This window comes from Salmo salar, chromosome ssa17 (genome assembly GCF_905237065.1).
Source record: "Salmo salar chromosome ssa17, Ssal_v3.1, whole genome shotgun sequence".
NCBI classification, from domain to species: Eukaryota; Metazoa; Chordata; class Actinopteri; order Salmoniformes; family Salmonidae; genus Salmo; species Salmo salar.
In genome coordinates this window covers 73,614,931-73,634,973 of record NC_059458.1, presented here as the reverse complement: position 1 = coordinate 73,634,973, position 20,043 = coordinate 73,614,931, and the positions used below count along the sequence as shown (strand labels likewise).

General features: G+C 43.1%; 1 protein-coding gene and 1 pseudogene across 2 annotated transcripts; both read right to left on the bottom strand.

The window, feature by feature from the left end:
- Positions 1 to 39: 39 nt before the first annotated feature.
- LOC123728260 (fish-egg lectin-like) lies at positions 40 to 7,746 on the bottom strand. 2 transcript variants are annotated; one of them, XM_045700108.1, is made up of 5 exons: positions 7,588 to 7,746; positions 7,265 to 7,498; positions 1,515 to 1,732; positions 1,263 to 1,381; positions 40 to 595 (listed from the first exon to the last, which is right to left on the bottom strand). In XM_045700108.1, the coding sequence occupies exons 1-5, from the start codon at positions 7,640 to 7,642 to the stop codon at positions 454 to 456; spliced, it is 768 nt and encodes a 255-aa protein (XP_045556064.1). In that variant the 5' UTR covers positions 7,643 to 7,746; the 3' UTR covers positions 40 to 453. The 2 variants fall into 2 exon arrangements, with proteins under 2 accessions (XP_045556064.1, XP_045556063.1); XM_045700107.1 differs by lacking the exons at positions 40 to 595; positions 1,263 to 1,381; positions 1,515 to 1,732 and adding exons at positions 5,410 to 5,964; positions 6,630 to 6,748; positions 6,882 to 7,099.
- An 11,119-nt stretch (positions 7,747 to 18,865) lies between these two features.
- LOC123728261 (fish-egg lectin-like) lies at positions 18,866 to 19,965 on the bottom strand (annotated as a pseudogene).
- Between the last annotated feature and the right edge of the window lie 78 nt (positions 19,966 to 20,043).

Genomic DNA, 20,043 nt, shown 5'->3' with positions numbered 1-20,043 from the left:
TCTGTTCAATATCATTAAAAAAAAACAATAACACAGAAATTACAATAGTTTCAAAATGAATGCTTTATTTTTGCAGGAAATGATTATATAATGAGATAATAAACAATGACAAGGATTCCATCCAATCCTATTGATGACCTCTGAAGCACAGCAAAACCCATGTGGATTGTGAGCAACATGACCGTGCCCTAGTTTACACTACACTTAAATAGCCTCCATGGCAAAGATCTATTGAAGTGTTAATCAAGGAGTTGTCAAGAAAATATAAAATCTTCAATGATATTTTTTTTAAATGTCAATAAGATCATTGAAGAACTGAAAATAATAGGTAGAGCAATAGGTTTTAAAATGAAGGATTTTTATGAACTAAAGGCTTTTCCAGAAAGAGAGATCAATGAGTTCGCCAGTGAACTTTAGACAGATCCCGAACGGCCTTCAGCTACAGAGAAGAGGCTAATGTGTGCACACCATGGTGACGGCAGACTTGGAGACGACCCAAAGACGGCCCAGGTCGTAGGTCACGTGGCCCATGAGCATGCCCATTGGGATATTGCTCCATCCGGTGCCCTCTGGTTTACTGGCTGTGATGCCGTCTCTGTGTTGAAGAAAGGGTTGGGGTTCATGTTTTAAAGCTTATCCATTTTTTTAAGTACACCCATTTTGGGACTTTAATAATTAAATATAGCCATTGATTTTTGAAGAATATAACTTCTGCCTCTTGAGCTTTATTCAACCACATCAGAAGCCAAAATGTAAGCTTTTACTCAATTGTTTGTAAACAATGTTATTGTAAACAAACAATGTATTGCTTTAAAAACATGTTAAAAAAAATGTAAACAAAAAATTGTTGTGTCTTTGCATCCGTAACTCCATGTATGAATGTGAGAGTGGTTACATTTCTCTAACTACATTCCTCAGCTGTTTACCAGAACAAGTGGTGGGGTGTCTGGGAAGTTGTTGTTTTTTATCCCAAACTGTAGCTTTACAGGACATCCAACTTTTACATATTTTATCGTACACTGTCTACACATTTCTTAATAAGTCCTATAAGTTTAGATCTGATTATATTTAACTGATTTTATTCATGTACCTACAGTATTTTAGTTTTTGTGTAAAGAGATTCACATGGCATGTACTGTAAGGATCAGAGTTATAATTAAAGGTATACCATTATTATTTTAAGTTATTATTACAAGTCATTTTCAAGTTAATACTGTTGGGGGGGGGAGTGGACCATACACATAGTTCAGTAGCAACCTTACCTGGTATAAACACTACCCGCAGAGTTGACCCCAAAGACACTACCATCAGTTGCCACCTCAATCATGGAAAGCTTGCCATCAATGTGACTCCACCCCTTGTTTTGGCAGTCTTGATTCAGCTGGAAACAAAATGATACAATCAGGGTTTTAGGACAATTTCAACAGTTATAATATGAAACAGTTTTAAAATAACTGACACTCTCCATCCTCTACTACTCTACTCCAGCTCTCACACTCTTTCCCAGATCTTACACTCATTAAGAAGATATCATCATTCTTGTTGACTGCCCAGCACCCAAAGCGTCCGCAGCTGTAGTACTTCACAGCTCCTGGCAATCCTGTCCATGGAAGGGGTGAGCCTGGACCCTTGTAGCCAACTGTGGCACTACATGTCAGACAGAATGAAGTATCTTTCATGTGGACCCCCACAATAAACTGTTCACCTCCAGCATCCACCTGCTTCAGAAGGCCTGAAGACCATAAAGACAGACTGACACACAGACAATCAAACAAGTAGCACTTATATGTGAGTACTGCAAAATGACTTACAATAACAATATTAAACTTGTAAAACATGAATAATTTTTCAAGAACACCCTGATGGTATCAGGAAAGCTAAGAAGCATGTGTCCACTGGATAAATATTGAGTAATGCTCTCCACTTACCTGCAGCTTGCACTCAGTTACCGGTGACATACCTGTAGATTGAGTTGGCCTTGTTGATTAAACAGCATGATCATTACACAGGTGCTGGGGAGAATAAAAGGTCAGTTTTGTCACACAACACAATGTCAGAGATATCTCAAGTTTTGAGGGAGCGTGCACTTGGCAAGCTGACTGCAGTAATGTTCACCAGAGCTGCTGCAAGATCATTTTATGTTAATTTCTCTACAATAAGCCGCCTCCAAAGTCTTTTTAGAGAATTTGTCAGTATGTCCATCTGGCCTAATGCAGTCCATCTGTATGGCTTTGTGTGGGCGAGCGGTTTGCAGTGAAACGAGTGCGTGTAGGGTTATAGTATGCGCAGACATAAGCTACAGACAACGAACACAAGTGCATTTTATCGATGGCAATTTCAATGTAAAGAAATACCATGATGACATCCTGAGGCCCGTTGTGAGGCCCACTTTTTTATGGCATCTGTGACCAACAGATTCATATCTGTATTCCCAGTCATGTGAAATCCATAGATTAGGACCTAATGATTTCCTAAAATGAACTGTAACTCAGTAAAATCTTTGAAATTGTTGCATGTTTTTGTTCAGTATAGATAGCTACAATAGTTGTCTTGGTAACCAAACAGAGACTTACCAGTTTAGCTAACCAAACCATCAGTCGTGGTCTGCTATTATGATAATCAAATTCAACAATGACAATAATGTTTTGAATTGAACTTTTGTAGGTTCAATAGCAGCTCAAATGTAGAACATGTAAGAATGAACTTGCCATTGAATTCTAATGTTTTGATATACCATTCGTTAGAGAGAAATAATGCACGCTCTAGAATGCCCTTCAAGACAATTAAAAACGAGTATTCGAAGATGCCATGATATAAGTGATTTTAAAGCTTCTGTTGTTTTCCTTTGTGACCCACATACTGTACTTGGTAGGTGGTATATTTGTAGAGTTTTTTGATAAGGTTGCTAAGCACCAAAGCGTTATAGTCCGGCACATGAGGAATTGAAAAATTGTATGGTTGAGAGGGATGAGGCAAAAGTGATGGCAAATAGGTCTGGCTGTACAACCGATTGGCAAACATACTGTAAATTGAGAAATCATGTGTCTAAACTGAATGAAAAGAAGAAACTACACTATGAAACAAAGATAAATAGCATAAAGAATTATAGTAAAATGTTTTGGAGTACCTTCAATGAAAATTTGGGCAAAAAGGCAAACTTCTCTCCATCATTCATTTAATCCGATTGCTCATTCATCACAAAACCCATTGGTATTGCCAACTACTTTAATGATTTTTTCATTGGCAAGAATAGCAAACTTAGGCATGACATGCCAGAAACAATTTTTTGTTTGTTGTTAAATGTCTATCAACAATGACAAGTCACTGGGGTCTGACAACTTGGATGGAAAATTACTTAGGATAAATCCTCTTGACGTTACCCTAGGATAGGGGGCACCACAGCGCATTTTGGAAAAAATACGTGCCCATTTTCAACGGCCTACTAATCAAACTCAGAAGCTAGGATATGCATATAATTAATACCTGTGGATAGAAAACACCCTAAAGTTTCTAAAACTGTTTGAATGGTGTCTGTGAGTATAACAGAACTCATATGGCAGTCAAAACCCCGAGACCGATTGAAACAGGAAGTGGAATTCTGAATTGTGGACTCAACTTCACGTCGTTGCCTATTATTCACACCGTGAGCTATCGTTCATTGAGCACTTCCTATTGCTTCCACAAGATGTCCCCAGTCTTTACAAAGTGTTTTGAGCCTTCTACTGTCGAAACTCAGTGAATGAGACCCGTTGGAAATTGGTCACAGGGGGAGGGCCATCACCATTATGACGCCGGCGGCCCTGTCTACCCCCACCTTTCGAAACGTTTTGAAACACAATGCAATCGTCCCCCTCGAATCTTATTGGCTCTCTTGTTGAAACAGGCCCTGAAGATTTATGTTATACAACGTTTGACATGTTTGAACGAACCTAAATGGGAAAAAAAATATATATTTTGAAATGTAGCCCGGCAGAGCATTTGGATACAGCATTCAGAAGCGCTAACAACAGCAAGCTAATGGAACATAAAGGATGGACTTTTTCGACCGAAAATACATCTGTTGTGGACCTGGGATTCCTGGAAGTGCTTTCTGATGAAGACAACTAAAGGTAAGCGATTATTGACAATATTATACAAGATTAGATGTGATATGCGATTGTTCCAAGATGGCGCCGAGCTCGGTTTACTAGCTCATTTTCTGAGTATCGCATCCCCTTTTATCGCTAAGTGTGATTACCCAGTAAAGTTATTTTTAAATCTGGTATGACAGGTGCTTTCAAGAGATATTCATCTATAAATCTTAGAATGACAATATTACATTTTAAAAATGTTTTCGAATAGTAATTCAGTAAATTGTAGCACTGTTTCCCTGGATGCATTTGACGGGAAAATAGTTAGTCAATGTCAGACGCCGATGTAAAATGCTGTTTTCATATATAAATATGAACTTTATTGAACAAAAGAATGCATGCATTGTGTAACATGATGTCCTAGGTGTGTCATCTGATGAAGTTTGTAAAAGGTTAGTGCTGCATTTAGCTGTTTTTTGGTTATTTGTGATGCATGTGGTTGGTCGGAAAATGGCTATGTTGCTGCTTTTACGATGGACTCCTCTAACATAATCTAATGATTTGCTTTTCCTGTAAAACCTTTTTGAAATCGGACGACGTGGGTCGATTCAGGAGAGGTGTATCTATAAAACGATATGAGACAGTCCTATATTTGAAAAAAAAAAATATTACATTTCGTTATGCTAATGTCGCTAGGAGTTTTCCCTGGATTTTGATCCCGCATACGGGACGGGACGCTGGAGAGGATAATAGCGGACGATATTGCCACTCCTATTTGCCGTATCTTCATTAGAAAGTGTGCGCCCTCAGGCTTGGAGGGAAGAAAAAGTTATTCCCCTAACTAAAAATAGTAAAGCCAACCAGCTAACGTTAGACATTTAGCCAGAATGTGTAACATATTGTACGCTTTGCAAATTTTTTACTTATACTACCAATTGTAATTCGTAACATATCATACGAAATGGAAATGGACATCCACAAATGAATACATCCCATACGAAATGTAACATATCATACAAAATTGAGTGCCTCGGATTTACGTACAGAATAATACTAAATACTCTGAGACCAGGTTGCCAGGCTCCGCTGAGAGCTAGGTGTAGTGGTGGTAAGGATTCTCTCCATGGTGCTGAAAGGAAGCTCTGCTGTTGGGATAGCTTTATGTAGGGCTTAACAGTTTGTGGGCAGTTTGTGTTGTGCAGTGGTTTTGCTGGCATGTATCTAAAAAAAAATTGGTTGAGTTTGCCCCACCAAGATTTCGATGCTAAAATCACCACTGGCAGAGCAACCTAAAATCCCTCTGTTCAATATCATTAAAAAAAAAACAATAACACAGAAATTACAATAGTTTCAAAATGAATGCTTTATTTTTGCAGGAAATGATTATATAATGAGATAATAAACAATGACAAGGATTCCATCCAATCCTATTGATGACCTCTGAAGCACAGCAAAACCCATGTGGATTGTGAGCAACATGACCGTGCCCTAGTTTACACTACACTTAAATAGCCTCCATGGCAAAGATCTATTGAAGTGTTAATCAAGGAGTTGTCAAGAAAATATAAAATCTTCAATGATATTTTTTTAAATGTCAATAAGATCATTGAAGAACTGAAAATAATAGGTAGAGCAATAGGTTTTAAAATGAAGGATTTTTATGAACTAAAGGCTTTTCCAGAAAGAGAGATCAATGAGTTCGCCAGTGAACTTTAGACAGATCCCGAACGGCCTTCAGCTACAGAGAAGAGGCTAATGTGTGCACACCATGGTGACGGCAGACTTGGAGACGACCCAAAGACGGCCCAGGTCGTAGGTCACGTGGCCCATGAGCATGCCCATTGGGATATTGCTCCATCCGGTGCCCTCTGGTTTACTGGCTGTGATGCCGTCTCTGTGTTGAAGAAAGGGTTGGGGTTCATGTTTTAAAGCTTATCCATTTTTTTAAGTACACCCATTTTGGGACTTTAATAATTAAATATAGCCATTGATTTTTGAAGAATATAACTTCTGCCTCTTGAGCTTTATTCAACCACATCAGAAGCCAAAATGTAAGCTTTTACTCAATTGTTTGTAAACAATGTTATTGTAAACAAACAATGTATTGCTTTAAAAAACATGTTAAAAAAAATGTAAACAAAAAATTGTTGTGTCTTTGCATCCGTAACTCCATGTATGAATGTGAGAGTGGTTACATTTCTCTAACTACATTCCTCAGCTGTTTACCAGAACAAGTGGTGGGGTGTCTGGGAAGTTGTTGTTTTTTATCCCAAACTGTAGCTTTACAGGACATCCAACTTTTACATATTTTATCGTACACTGTCTACACATTTCTTAATAAGTCCTATAAGTTTAGATCTGATTATATTTAACTGATTTTATTCATGTACCTACAGTATTTTAGTTTTTGTGTAAAGAGATTCACATGGCATGTACTGTAAGGATCAGAGTTATAATTAAAGGTATACCATTATTATTTTAAGTTATTATTACAAGTCATTTTCAAGTTAATACTGTTGGGGGGAGTGGACCATACACATAGTTCAGTAGCAACCTTACCTGGTATAAACACTACCCGCAGAGTTGACCCCAAAGACACTACCATCAGTTGCCACCTCAATCATGGAAAGCTTGCCATCAATGTGACTCCACCCCTTGTTTTGGCAGTCTTGATTCAGCTGGAAACAAAATGATACAATCAGGGTTTTAGGACAATTTCAACAGTTATAATATGAAACAGTTTTAAAATAACTGACACTCTCCATCCTCTACTACTCTACTCCAGCTCTCACACTCTTTCCCAGATCTTACACTCATTAAGTAGATATCATCATTCTTGTTGACTGCCCAGCACCCAAAGGGTCCGCAGCTGTAGTACTTCACAGCTCCTGGCAATCCTGTCCATGGAAGGGGTGAGCCTGGACCCTTGTAGCCAACTGTGGCACTACTTGTCAGACAGTATGGAGTATCGTTTATGTTAGCCCCCACAACAAACTGGTTACCTCCAGCATCCAACTGTTTCAGAAGGCCTGAAGACCACAAAGACAGACAGACAAGCAAACAAGGAGTACTGCCAAATTACCTACAAGTTACAATTTAAAACATCAATCGTTTTTTTCAACAGCCTGATGGTATCAGGAAAGCTAATAAGCAGGTGTCCTCTGGATAAATATTGAGTAATGCTCTCCACTTACCTGCAGCTTGAACCCAGTTACCGGCCACATACTTGTAGATTGCATAGTCCTTGTTGACACCCCAGATCCCTGCTGGTCCTACAGTGATATGCTTCAGGGAACCAGGCAGACGGATCCATTTATCACCTACCAGGTAGTAGGGGATTTGACTTGTGTCCGTAGCAACCACTTGCCCCAGTCCTGCATCAATCTGCATCAGATTCTTGATGTTTACTACCTCCTGACAGTCCCATGCTATGGAGACAAAGACATATGAGTAGAGTACACCAACAAAAACTTCAACTCCAAGTTGATCAAGCATGTTTCAGATGATGGTAACTTACCATGACTGATGGTCAGGAGACAGAGGACCAATAGGACGGCTGCAGTGGCTCTCATGATGTCTATGTAGATCTACAGTATACGTTTGGTTGTACACCAGACTTCAATTGTCCCATTGGAAGACTTTGCGCTTTTATAGCCCTGCACACAGCTGTCAGCAATGATGGCTCCTGTTCCACCTGTTTAGCTAAGACTTGATGGTGGTCCGGTGTCTGGGAGAGGGGAGAGGAGAGTTCCTTTGTTCTTCTCACGTTTTCTCTGTTTACATTTTGAAATACAGTGCCTATAGAAAGTCCACACCCACCTTGGATTTCTTCAGATTGTATTCACAAAGTGGGATTAAAACGGATATAATAGCAAGATAATAGCAATTTTATTGTCAACCATCTACACAAAATACTCTGTAGTGTCAAAGTGAAAGAAAACTGATATACTTTTAAATGAATGCAAAATAAAACACAAATGTACCTCAATTATATAAGTTTTAACCCCCCTGAATCAATACATGGTAAAAACACCTTTGGCAGCGATTACAGTGGTGAGTCTTCTTGGGTTAGTCTCATAAGAGCCTTGCACACCTATATTGTGCAATATTTACCCATTTCTCTTTTAAAAACTTCTTAAAGCAACACTATATATACAAAGTATGTGGACACCGACAAATTTGTAGATTCAGCTATTTCAGCAACACCCATTGCTGACAGGTGTCTAAAATCGAGCAAACAGCCATGCAATCAACATAAACAAACATTGGCATTAGAAGGGCCTTACTGAAGAGCTCAATGACTTTCAACTTGGCACAGTCATAGGATGCCACCTTTCCAACAAGTCAGTTCGTCAAATTTCTGCCCTGCTAGAGCTGCCCCGGTCAACTGTAAGTGCTGTTATTGTAAAGTGGAAACATCTAGGAGCATCAACGGCTCAGCCATGATGTGGTAGGCCAAACAAGCTCACAGAACTGGACTGCCAAGGTGCTGAAGTGTGTAGCACGTAAAAATAGTCTGTTCTCGGTTGCAACACTCACTATCGAGTTCCAAACTGCCTCTGAAAGCAATGTCATCGTTCTCTTGAGTGATGAATTCCGCCTCACCATCTCAAATAAAATAGAATTGTGTTTGTCACATGCGCCGAATACAACAGGGGTAGACCTTACAGTGAAATGCTTACTTACAAGCCCTTAACCAACAATGCAGTTGAAATAAATAAGTATTAAGTAAAAAATGGATAAGTAAAAAATAACAAATAATTAAAGAGTAGTAAAATAACAGTAGTGAGGCTATATAGAGGGGGGTACCGGTACAGAGTCAATGTGTAGCACAGGTTAGTCAAGGTAATTGAGGTGGCAGTCTGACGGATGAATCTGGGTTTGGCGGATGCCAGGAGAACGCTACCTGCCCAAATGCATATTGCCAACTGTAAAGTTTGGTGGAGGAGAAATGATGGTCTGGGGACGGTTTTCATGGTTTGGGTTAGGCCCCACTATGTCATATAGTTTATGTAAAGGTGTTGTGGATCATGCCTAGACTGCAATTTGCAAGTGTTGCCATAGATTTTCAAGCAGACTTAACTCAAAACTGTAACTTGGCCACTCAGGAACATTCACTGTCTTCTTGGTAACCAACCAATGTAGATGTGTCTTAGTGTTGTATTAGTGCCGCCCCCGGCAAGATGCCTCCCTGGGCGGCTGCCCATGTCGCCTATATCTAAATCCGCCACTGTATGTATGGGGGACAGAGGAAGGGTCAGCCCCCTATTATTTCACACAGAGTAAGTCCATATAAGTTATATGATTTGTTAAGCCACATTTTACTTCTGAACTACTTACGCAACAACTATATTTTAGTTCATTAATTGTTATTAATTTGTAAAACATTTCAGATTAGTTTTTTTTACTTTGACATTATGGAGTATTCTTTGAGCAAATTTGAGCAGCAGCAGCTGAAAAATGAGCTCCTACAAATATTGAAATTTACATGGTTTTTAGAGTGAAGTACATCGGAAAAAAGCAAAAGAAAACTGCAAGACTGAATAGGAGAAAAAACAAGCAACAAACAAAGAAGATAGGCTTTTGAAAAATAACTATTTTTCATAAAATTGTAGTTATCTTAGCTAGCTGAATTGTTTACCAGTTGCTAAGCAGTTGCTAGGGACTCTTTTGGAAGAAGCTAGCTAGCTAACGAAGAACAACAAAGAATATCTAGTTAACAGAAGAAAAGAAAGAGAAAATCAGGACAGAAGAAAAAGGATATCAAAGTGAAACAGTTCTCTAAAGACACAAGAGACAATAATACAAGAAACAACACTTCTGTAGCTTGTCAACTATGTGTCTGTCTATCCCTGTTCTCTCCCCTCTGCACAGGCCATACAAACGCTTCACACCGCGTGGCCGCTGCCACTCTAACCTGGTGGTCCCAGCGCGCACGACCCACGTGGAGTTCCAGGTCTCCGGCAGCCTCTGGAACTGCTGGTCTGCGGCCAACAAGGCAGAGTTCATCTCAGCCTATGCTACCCTCCAGTCCCTAGACTTCCTGGCGCTGACGGAAACATGGATTACCACAGATAACACTGCTACTCCTACTGCTCTCTCTTCGTCTGCCCACGTGTTCTCGCATACCCCTAGAGCATCGAGCCAGCGGGGTGGTGGCACTGGAATCCTCATCTCTCCCAAGTGGACATTCTCTCTTTCTCCCCTGACCCATCTGTCTATCTCCTCATTTGAATTCCATGCTGTCACAGTTACCAGCCCTTTCAAGCTTAACATCCTTATCATTTATCGCCCTCCAGGTTCCCTTGGAGAGTTCATCAATGAGCTTGACGCCTTGATAAGTTCCTTTCCTGAGGATGGCTCACCTCTCACAGTTCTGGGTGACTTTAACCTCCCCACGTCTACCTTTGACTCATTCCTCTCTGCCTCCTTCTTTCCACTCCTCTCCTCTTTTGACCTCACCCTCTCACCTTCCCCCCCTACTCACAAGGCAGGCAATACGCTTGACCTCATCTTTACTAGATGCTGTTCTTCCACTAATCTCATTGCAACTCCCCTCCAAATCTCCGACCACTACCTTGTATCCTTTTCCCTCTTGCTCTCATCCAACACTTCTCACTCTGCCCCTACTCGGATGGTATTGCGCCGTCCCAAACTTCGCTCTCTCTCTCCCGCTACTCTCTCCTCTTCCATCCTATCATCTCTTCCCTCTGCTCAAACCTTCTCCAACCTATCTCCTGATTCTGCCTCCTCAACCCTCCTCTCCTCCCTTTCTGCATCCTTTGATTTTCTCTGTCCCCAATCCTCCAGGCCGGCTCGGTCCTCCCCTCCTGCTCCGTGGCTCGACGACTCACTACGAGCTCACAGAACAGGGCTCCGGGCAGCCGAGCGGAAATGGAGGAAAACTTCGCCTCCCCTGCGGACCTGGCATCCTTTCACTCCCTCCTCTCTACATTCTCCTCTTCTGTCTCTGCTGCTAAAGCCACTTTCTACCACTCTAAATTCCAAGCATCTGCCTCTAACCCTAGGAAGCTCTTTGCTACCTTCTCCTCCCTTCTGAATCCTCCTCCCCCTCCCCCCCCTCCTCCCTCTCTGCGGAAGACTTCGTCAACCATTTTGAAAAGAAGGTTGACGATATCCGATCCTCGTTTGCTAAGTCAAACGACACCGCTGGTCCTGCTCACACTGCCCTACCCTGTGCTTTGACCTCTTTCTCCCCTCTCTCTCCAGATGAAATCTCGCTTCTTGTGACGGCCGGCCGCCCAACAACCTGCCCACTTGACCCTATCCCCTCCTCTCTTCTCCAGACCAATTCCGGAGACCTTCTCCCCTACCTCACCTCGCTCATCAACTCATCCTTGACCGCTGGCTACGTCCCTTCCGTCTTCAAGAGAGCGAGAGTTGCACCCCTTCTGAAAAAACCTACACTCGATCCTTCCGATGTCAACAACTACAGACCAGTATCCCTTCTTTCTTTTCTCACCAAAACTCTTGAACGTGCCGTCCTTGGCCAGCTCTCCTGCTATCTCTCTCAGAATGACCTTCTTGATCCTAATCAGTCAGGTTTCAAGACTGGGCATTCAACTGAGACTGCTCTTCTCTGTGTCACGGAGGCTCTCCGCACTGCTAAAGCTAACTCTCTCTCCTCTGCTCTCATCCTTCTAGACCTATCTGCTGCCTTTGATACTGTGAACCATCAGATCCTCCTCTCCACCCTCTCCGAGTTGGGCATCTCCGGCGCGGCCCACGCTTGGATTGCGTCCTACCTGACAGGTCGCTCCTACCAGGTGGCGTGGCGAGAATCTGTCTCCGCACCATGCGCTCTCACCACTGGTGTCCCCCAGGGCTCTGTTCTAGGCCCTCTCCTATTCTCGCTATACACCAAGTCACTTGGCTCTGTCATATCCTCACATGGTCTCTCCTATCATTGCTATGCAGACGACACACAATTCATCTTCTCCTTTCCCCCTTCTGATAACCAGGTGGCGAATCGCATCTCTGCATGTCTGTCAGACATATCAGTGTGGATGATGGATCACCACCTCAAGCTGAACCTCGGCAAGACGGAGCTGCTCTTCCTCCCGGGGAAGGACTGCCCGTTCCATGATCTCGCCATCACGGTTGACAACTCCCTTGTGTCCTCCTCCCAGAGTGCTAAGAACCTTGGCGTGATCCTGGACAACACCCTGTCGTTCTCCACTAACATCAAGGCGGTGACCCGATCCTGTAGGTTCATGCTCTACAACATTCGCAGAGTACGACCCTGCCTCACACAGGAAGCGGCGCAAGTCCTAATCCAGGCACTTGTCATCTCCCGTCTGGATTACTGCAACTCGCTGTTGGCTGGGCTCCCTGCCTGTGCCATTAAACCCCTACAACTCATCCAGAACGCCGCAGCCCGTCTGGTGTTCAACCTTCCCAAGTTCTCTCACGTCACCCCGCTCCTCCGCTCTCTCCACTGGCTTCCAGTTGAAGCTCGCATCCGCTACAAGACCATGGTGATTGCCTACGGAGCTGTGAAGGGAACGGCACCTCCGTACCTTCAGGCTCTGATCAGGCCCTACACCCAAACAAGGGCACTGCGTTCATCCACCTCTGGCCTGCTGGCCCCCCTACCTCTGAGGAAGCACAGTTCCCGCTCAGCCCAGTCAAAACTGTTCGCTGCTCTGGCACACCAATGGTGGAACAAGCTCCCTCACGACGCCAGGACAGCGGAGTCAATCACCACCTTCCGGAGACACCTGAAACCCCACCTCTTTAAGGAATACCTAGGATAGGATAAAGTAATCCTTCTAACCCCCCCCCCCCTTAAAAGATTTAGATGCACTATTGTAAAGTGGTTGTTCCACTGGATATCATAAGGTGAATGCACCAATTTGTAAGTCGCTCTGGATAAGAGCGTCTGCTAAATGACTTAAATGTAAATGTAAATGTAATGAGTATTCATGGAGTATTTTGTGTAGATAAATGACAAAAACTATACAATTACATATTTTTCAATCCCACTTTGTAACACAACAAAATGGAGGTGTAGACTTTCTTTAGGCCTGTACGTTTGATGTGTCCACCTACAGAATTGAAGTGTAGAGTATTCACATGCATAAAGATGGCAGCCTCCGCTGCTGAGAAAAACAGCCTAGACCAGGACGAGACTGTTGACGATGCTGGTGACCAGCCTTCGCTGTGTTTCCGTGGTCTCTTTGTTGTGTTTTTGTGATGACCAGACTTCACTGTGTTTTTGATGGTGACCAAAATAAGCCAGTCACCAGAATCAAGTCACGTCATGCTAGCTTGAAAAGGGATGTTTAATTCCTATCAGAATCCAGCCAGAGTGGGGATATCAACAATTTTGAACTTTTCTTCTCACACAATATGCATCCAGAATGACTACCCAAACTGTTGGACGTGGTCAGACCAGCTTGACCAGCTTCGTCACCAGTATAACAGCATCACCATTATAAGCTTGTATGTGTCCAAAATTCAGTGAAGGTTTGTCACCTGTGTCAAAAACACAGTGAATGAAGGCTTGTCACTATTGTCCAAAATACACTGAAGGCTTGTCACTAGCAAAACCAGCTAGACCATGCTAGTCAGACCAGCTAGAACATGATGTCTACCACCTGCTGTCTACCACCTGGCTGTGGATGATAGTGTTCTGAGGGGTATGGGGTTAATGCCTGAAATCAATACACATATCTTTAGTGTTTGTCACATTCAGTTGTAAGAATAAACTGTCGCATCAATGTACAAAATCATCAGCAGTTTTAACTGCATGAAGGACTATTACTGAGTCGTCCACAAACAACAGGTTGAGTTGGTTCTCGTACACTCTTAGAAAAAAAGGTGAGATCTAGAACCGAAAAGGGTTCTTCAGCTGTCCCCATGGGAAAATCCTTTGAAGAACCCTTTTTGGTTCCAGGTAGAACCCTTTTGGGAGGTCCTACATGGAGCCCAAAAGAGTTCTATCTGGAACCAAAAAGGGTTCTACTTTGAATCAAAAATAGTTATTCTATGGGGACAGCCAAACAACCCTTTTGGAACCCTTTTTTCTAAGAGTGTAGTGGCTACGACAGAATATACAGTATATATCAGAGTGGTGAGAGGAAGTCCCAGAGGTGAGCCTGTTGATGATGCCAGCTCCCCTGACAGGCACCCATTTACCCTCAACCTCTGGCTTCTGATGGTAAAAACGTCAAGTGTCCAGCCCACTAGATGAGTCCACACCTACAAGTGAAAGTCACCCAGTAAAATAGTCCTTGAGTAATAGTCTAAATATACTATCAAAATTAAAAATACAAATAATTTTGCATTCCTTATATTATGCAAAGCAGACGGCACAAAACGACATCTGCACACACAATACCCCATAACGACAAAGCAAGATTTTTTTCTTCACATTTGTTGAATATAAAAAATATGAATACCTTATTTACACAAGTATTCAGACCCTTTGATACGAGACTCATTTTGAGCTCAGGTGCATCCTGTTTTCATTGATCATCCACCTGTTGTAAATTCAATTGATTGGACATGATTTGGAAAGGTACAAACCTGTCTATATCAGGTCCCACAGTTGACAGTGCATGTCAGAGCAAAAACCAATTCATGATATCAAAGGAATTGTCTGTAGAGCTCTGAGACAGGATTGTGTCGAGGCACAGATATAGGGAAGGATACCAACACATTTCTGCACCATTGAAGGTCCCAAAGAACACAGTGAGATTACATTTATTGGACATTGATTGGACTAAATCGTTTTTGGTATATTTTAGTATATTAGTTGTCACTGTATTAGACTAAGCATAGGGGATTTGATGTTAAAATGTTGAAGATTAAATGGTGCTGGAATAGTGAAGGCAGCTCCTGTTTATTTTTTTATACTTGCGGGTAACGTGGTTCTAAATCAATAGTTGTTTAGTGGTCTGAAAATGATGAAACAAAGGTGTGGTTGAATTTATTCTGTCACGGTGTATTCTTATTGCCTCGGCCTTAGGCATACATGTCAAGGCATATGAACTAACATGTTATAGAGCAAACAACTCAACTATCACAAAACATAGGTTGTAATATGGCTAAATAAACTTCAGTTAGTGATAAATACGGCTGGTAGAATCCTGACTAGAACCAAAAAAATTTGATCATATTACTCCAGTGCTAGCCTCCCTACACTGGCTTCCTGTTAAGGCAAGGTCTGATTAAGGTTTTACTGCTAACCTACAAAGCATTACATGGGCTTGCTCCTACCTATTTTTCGATTTGGTCCTGCAGTACATACCTACACGTACGCTACGGTCACAAGACACAGGCCTCCTAATTGTCCCTAGAATTTCTAAGCAAACAGCTGGAGGCAGGGCTTTCTCCTATAGAGCTCCATTTTTATGGAATGGTCTGCCTACCCATGTGAGAGACGCAGACTCGGTCTCAACCTTTAAGTCTTTACTGAAGACTCATCTCTTCAGTAGGTCCTATGATTGAGTGTAGTCTGGCCCAGGAGTGTGAAGGTGAACGGAAAAGCTCTGGAGCAACGAACCGCCCTTGCTGTCTCTGCCTGGCCAGTTCCCCTCTCTCCACTGGGATTCTCTGCCTCTAACCCTAGTACAGGGGCTGAGTCACTGGCTTATTGGTGTTCTTCCATGCCGTCCCTAGGAGGGGTGCGTCACTTAAGTGGGTTGGGTCACTGACGTGGTCTTCCTGTCTGGGTTGGCGCCCCCCTTGGTTGCCGTGCGCCAGAGATCTTTGTGGGCTATACTCGGCCTTGTCTCAGGATGGTAAGTTGGTGGTTGAAGTTATCCCTCTAGTGGTGTGGGGGCTGTGCTTTGGCAAAGTGGGTGGGGTTATATCCTGCCTGTTTGGCCCTGTCCGGGGGTATCATTGGATGGGGCCACAGTGTCTCCTGACCCCTCCTGTCTCAGCCTCCAGTATTTATGCTGCAGTAGTTTGTGTGTCGGGGGGCTAGGGCCAGTCTGTTATATCTGCAGTATTTCTCTTATCCGGTGTCCTGTGTGAATTTAAGTATGCTCTCTCTAATTCTCTCTCTCGGAGGACCTGAGCCCTAGGACCATGCCTCAGGACTACCTGGCATGATGACTCCTTGCTGTCCCCAGTCCACCTGGCCGTGCTGCTGCTCCAGTTTCAACTGTTCTGCCTGGGGCTATGGAACCCTGACCTGTTCACTGGACGTGCTACCTGTCCCAGACCTGCTGTTCTCAACTCGCTACAGACAGCAGGAGCGGTAGAGATACTCTCAATGATCGGCTATGAAAAGCCAACTGACATTTAGTCTTGAGGTGCTGACTTGTTGCACCCTCGACAACTACTGTGATTATTATTATTTGACCGTGCTGGTCATTTATGAACATTTGAACATCTTGGCCTTGTTCTGTTATAATCTCCACCCGGCACAGCCAGAAGTGGACTGGCCACCCCTCATAGCCTGGTTCCTCTAGGTTTCTTCCTAGGTTTTGGCCTTTCTAGGGAGTTTTTCCTAGCCACCGTGCTTCTACACCTGCTTTGCTTGCTATTTGGGGTTTTAGGCTGGGTTTCTGTTCAGCACTTTGAGATATCAGCTGATGTAAGAAGGGCTATATAAAAACATTTGATATGATTTACAGCTAAAGGCTATCAAATCTGGTCGTCTAGTGCATTGGGGACAGAGAATAAAAGGAGCAGATTTCTGGGTCTGGTAGAAAAGATTCAGGGCATAATGTACAGACAGGGGTTTGGTAGGGTGCGGGTACAGTGGAGGTAAACCTAGGCATTGAGTGACGATAAGAGGTTGCATCTCTGGAGGCGCTAGTTATGCTAGTTGAGGTCACCCTATTTGTGGGAGGTGGGGCAAAAGCGCTATCTGAGTCATGTTGAGTGGGGATAGGGGCTCCGCAGTAAAATAAAACAATGATAACTACCCTAAACAACAGTATACAAGGCATATTGACATTAGAGAGAGACATAAAGCGAGGCATAAAGCAATCACAGGTGTTGATTGGGTGAGCTAGCTAAGACAACAATGAGTAAGACAGCAACAGCTAATCAGCTAAGACAACAACAACAGGTAAAATGGCGATGAATGGGCAGAGAGGGTCAGTTAACTACACACAGGGCCTGAGTTCGAAGTCTGGGGCCGACAGATAAACAAAATGGAGTACCGTAATTAATGAACAGTCCAGCAGGCATCAGCTATGAAGCCAGATATCATAGGGTCCAGTGAACAGAAATAAATGAAACAGGGAAGTCGTTACTACGCTAACAAGCAGGAGACACAGCGTTCATAAAGGTTAGCAGGCCGGTGCTAGCAGAAGCGTCTTCACCGACATCCGACAAAGGGCGGTTGAGGGAACATCGGACTGAATTACGTCGGCAGACCAGACGTGATGGATCGGCGGGGCTCCGTGTCGACAAAGGGTCCAGGTCAATTGGTTAAAGAGGTATTGTAGCTGGAGTAATTTTGTTTGCTAGCCGGGAGATGCGCCTGGCTCGGGGCTAACTTGTACTAGCTTCGGGACAAAGGCGTTAGCCACTCGGTAGCAGCTAGCTAGTTGCGATGATCCGATGCAAAGGTCCAGAGCTTACGGCAGGAATCCGGCGATGTAGTGGCTTCTAGTCGTGTTAGTGAAGAGTCCGGGGGGCATCAGCTGTGTAGCCGAGTGATCATAGGGTCCACTGAGCAGGCCGGGAGATGGGCCTGGCTCAAAGGCTAGCTTCGGGGCTGGGCCACTCGGTAGCAGCTAGCTAGCTGTGGTGATCTGGAGTAATGGTCCAGTAATGGAGTAATGGTGGAGAAAAGCAGTCCAATAATTCTCAGGGTTGATATTGCACTGAGCAGACTGGCGGGTTTTATCCAGGGTAAAAGCGGCTGGTGTCTGAGCTAGAGGTAAAGGCCGCTAGCAGTGGCTAACAATGACTAAATAGCTGGTAGCTAATTAGCTGGCTAGCATCTGATGGCTATCTTCTGATGGAGGTTCTAGCTGTAAGGTCTAAAAAAAATAGCGGATCCGTATCACATTGGGTGAGGCGGGTTGCCGGAAGGTATATTTAATTTAAAAATGGAAAAAGAGATTGAAATATATACAAAAGACGAAAAAAGACAATTTACACAGGACAACGACAAACACGTCTGCACTGCTACGCCATCTTGGATCACTATGTGATACTACGTTGAAGAATCTAAAATATATTTTGATTTGTTTAACATTTTTGGTAACTACACGATTCCATATGTGTTATTTCACAGTTTTGATGTCTTCACTATTATTCTACAATGTAGAAAATAGTAAAACTAAAGAAAAAACCCTTGAATGAGTAGTTGTGTCCTAACTTTTGACTGGTACTGTAGGTGTATGGAAAATTGTTGACTGAGACATGGAAATGAAGAAAGTTTACATTCTGTCAAACATGTTATTGTTGAATCTCATGTATCCTAAGGGGGGAAGCACAGGGCAAATGTCTGGTTTCAGTCACAGATAAGGGAGGACAGGTGTGGATTAAGGAGGAGAGAGGAATTCGGCCCAGGTCACAGGTCAGATGGAGTGAGAAGGAACAGACCACAAAGGTTTTAGCGTCAGGCGGGGCCATGACTACACCAGTGAGAGGAACCAAAAAAGTTCTTGACTAGCAACAGAGATGTATTGGCTGTCTAGATGTGCAAGGAGTTGATTCCGGCTAGTGGGAGGACAAAAATATATGTGTATGTGCAATCATGTTTTTGTATTTTGCAGTTGTTTAACCCAGTGGGTGAATGAACTTAGTTTGAGCTTTTCGTGAGTTTTTACTCTGTTTGTTCAGAACCTAACACAACCTTACCTAGTATAAATATCACCCAAAAAATTGACCCCACTACCATCAGTTGCCACCTCAATCATAAAAAGCTTGCCGTCAATGGGACTCCACCCGTTGTTTAGGCAGTCTTGATTCAGCTGGAAACAAACAGATTCAATCAGTGTTTTAGGACAATTTCAACAGTTATAATATGAAACAGTTTTAAAATAACTGACACTCTTCATCCTCTACTACTCTACTCCAGCTCTCACACTCTTTCCCAGATCTTACACTAATTAAGTAGATATCATCATTCTTGTTCACTGCCCAGCAGCCAAAGGGTCCACAACTGTAGTACTTCATACTTCCTGGCACTCTTGTCCATGGAAGGGGTGTCTGGTCCCTTGTGCGTGTCCGACAGTATGGAGTATCGTCCAACAATAAACTGAACACCTCCAGCATCCACCTGCTTCAGAAGGCCTGAAGACAACAAAGACAGACGGACAGACAAGCAAACGGGAGCACGTATCTGTGAATTCTGCCAAATGACTTACATGTTAAAATTGTAAAACATTAATCATTTTTTCAACACCCTGATGGTATCAGGAAAGCTAAGAAGCAGGTGTCCTCTGGATAAATATTGAGCAGTGCTCTCCACTTACCTGCAGCTTGCACCCAGTTACTGGCCACACACTTGTGAATTGAGTCTGCCTTGTTGATACCCCAGATCCCTGCTGGTCCTACAGTGATATGATTCAGGGAACCAGACAGGCAGACCCAATTATCACCTACCGGGTAGTAGGAAATTTTACTTGTGTCCGTTGCAACCACTTGCCCAGTCCTACATCAATCTGCATCAGATTCTTGATGTCCACTAGCTCCTGATTGTCCCATGCTATAGAGTCAAAGACATATGAGTAGATTGCACCAATAAAATCTTGATCAATTCCAAGTTCATCAAGCATGTTTCAGATGATGGTAACTTACCGTGACTGATGGTCAGGAGACAGAGGACCAATAGGACGGCTGCAGCGGCTCTCATGGTCTCTGTAGATCTACAGTATAAATTGAGATTTTACACCAGACTTCAATCGTCCCATTGCAGGGCTTTGCGCTTTAATAGCCCGGCACATAGCTTTAAAAGCAATGATGGCTTCCTGTTCCACCTGTTTATCAAAGAGTTGATGGGAGGCTGGACCGAGACAGGCTTTTCTGGTTC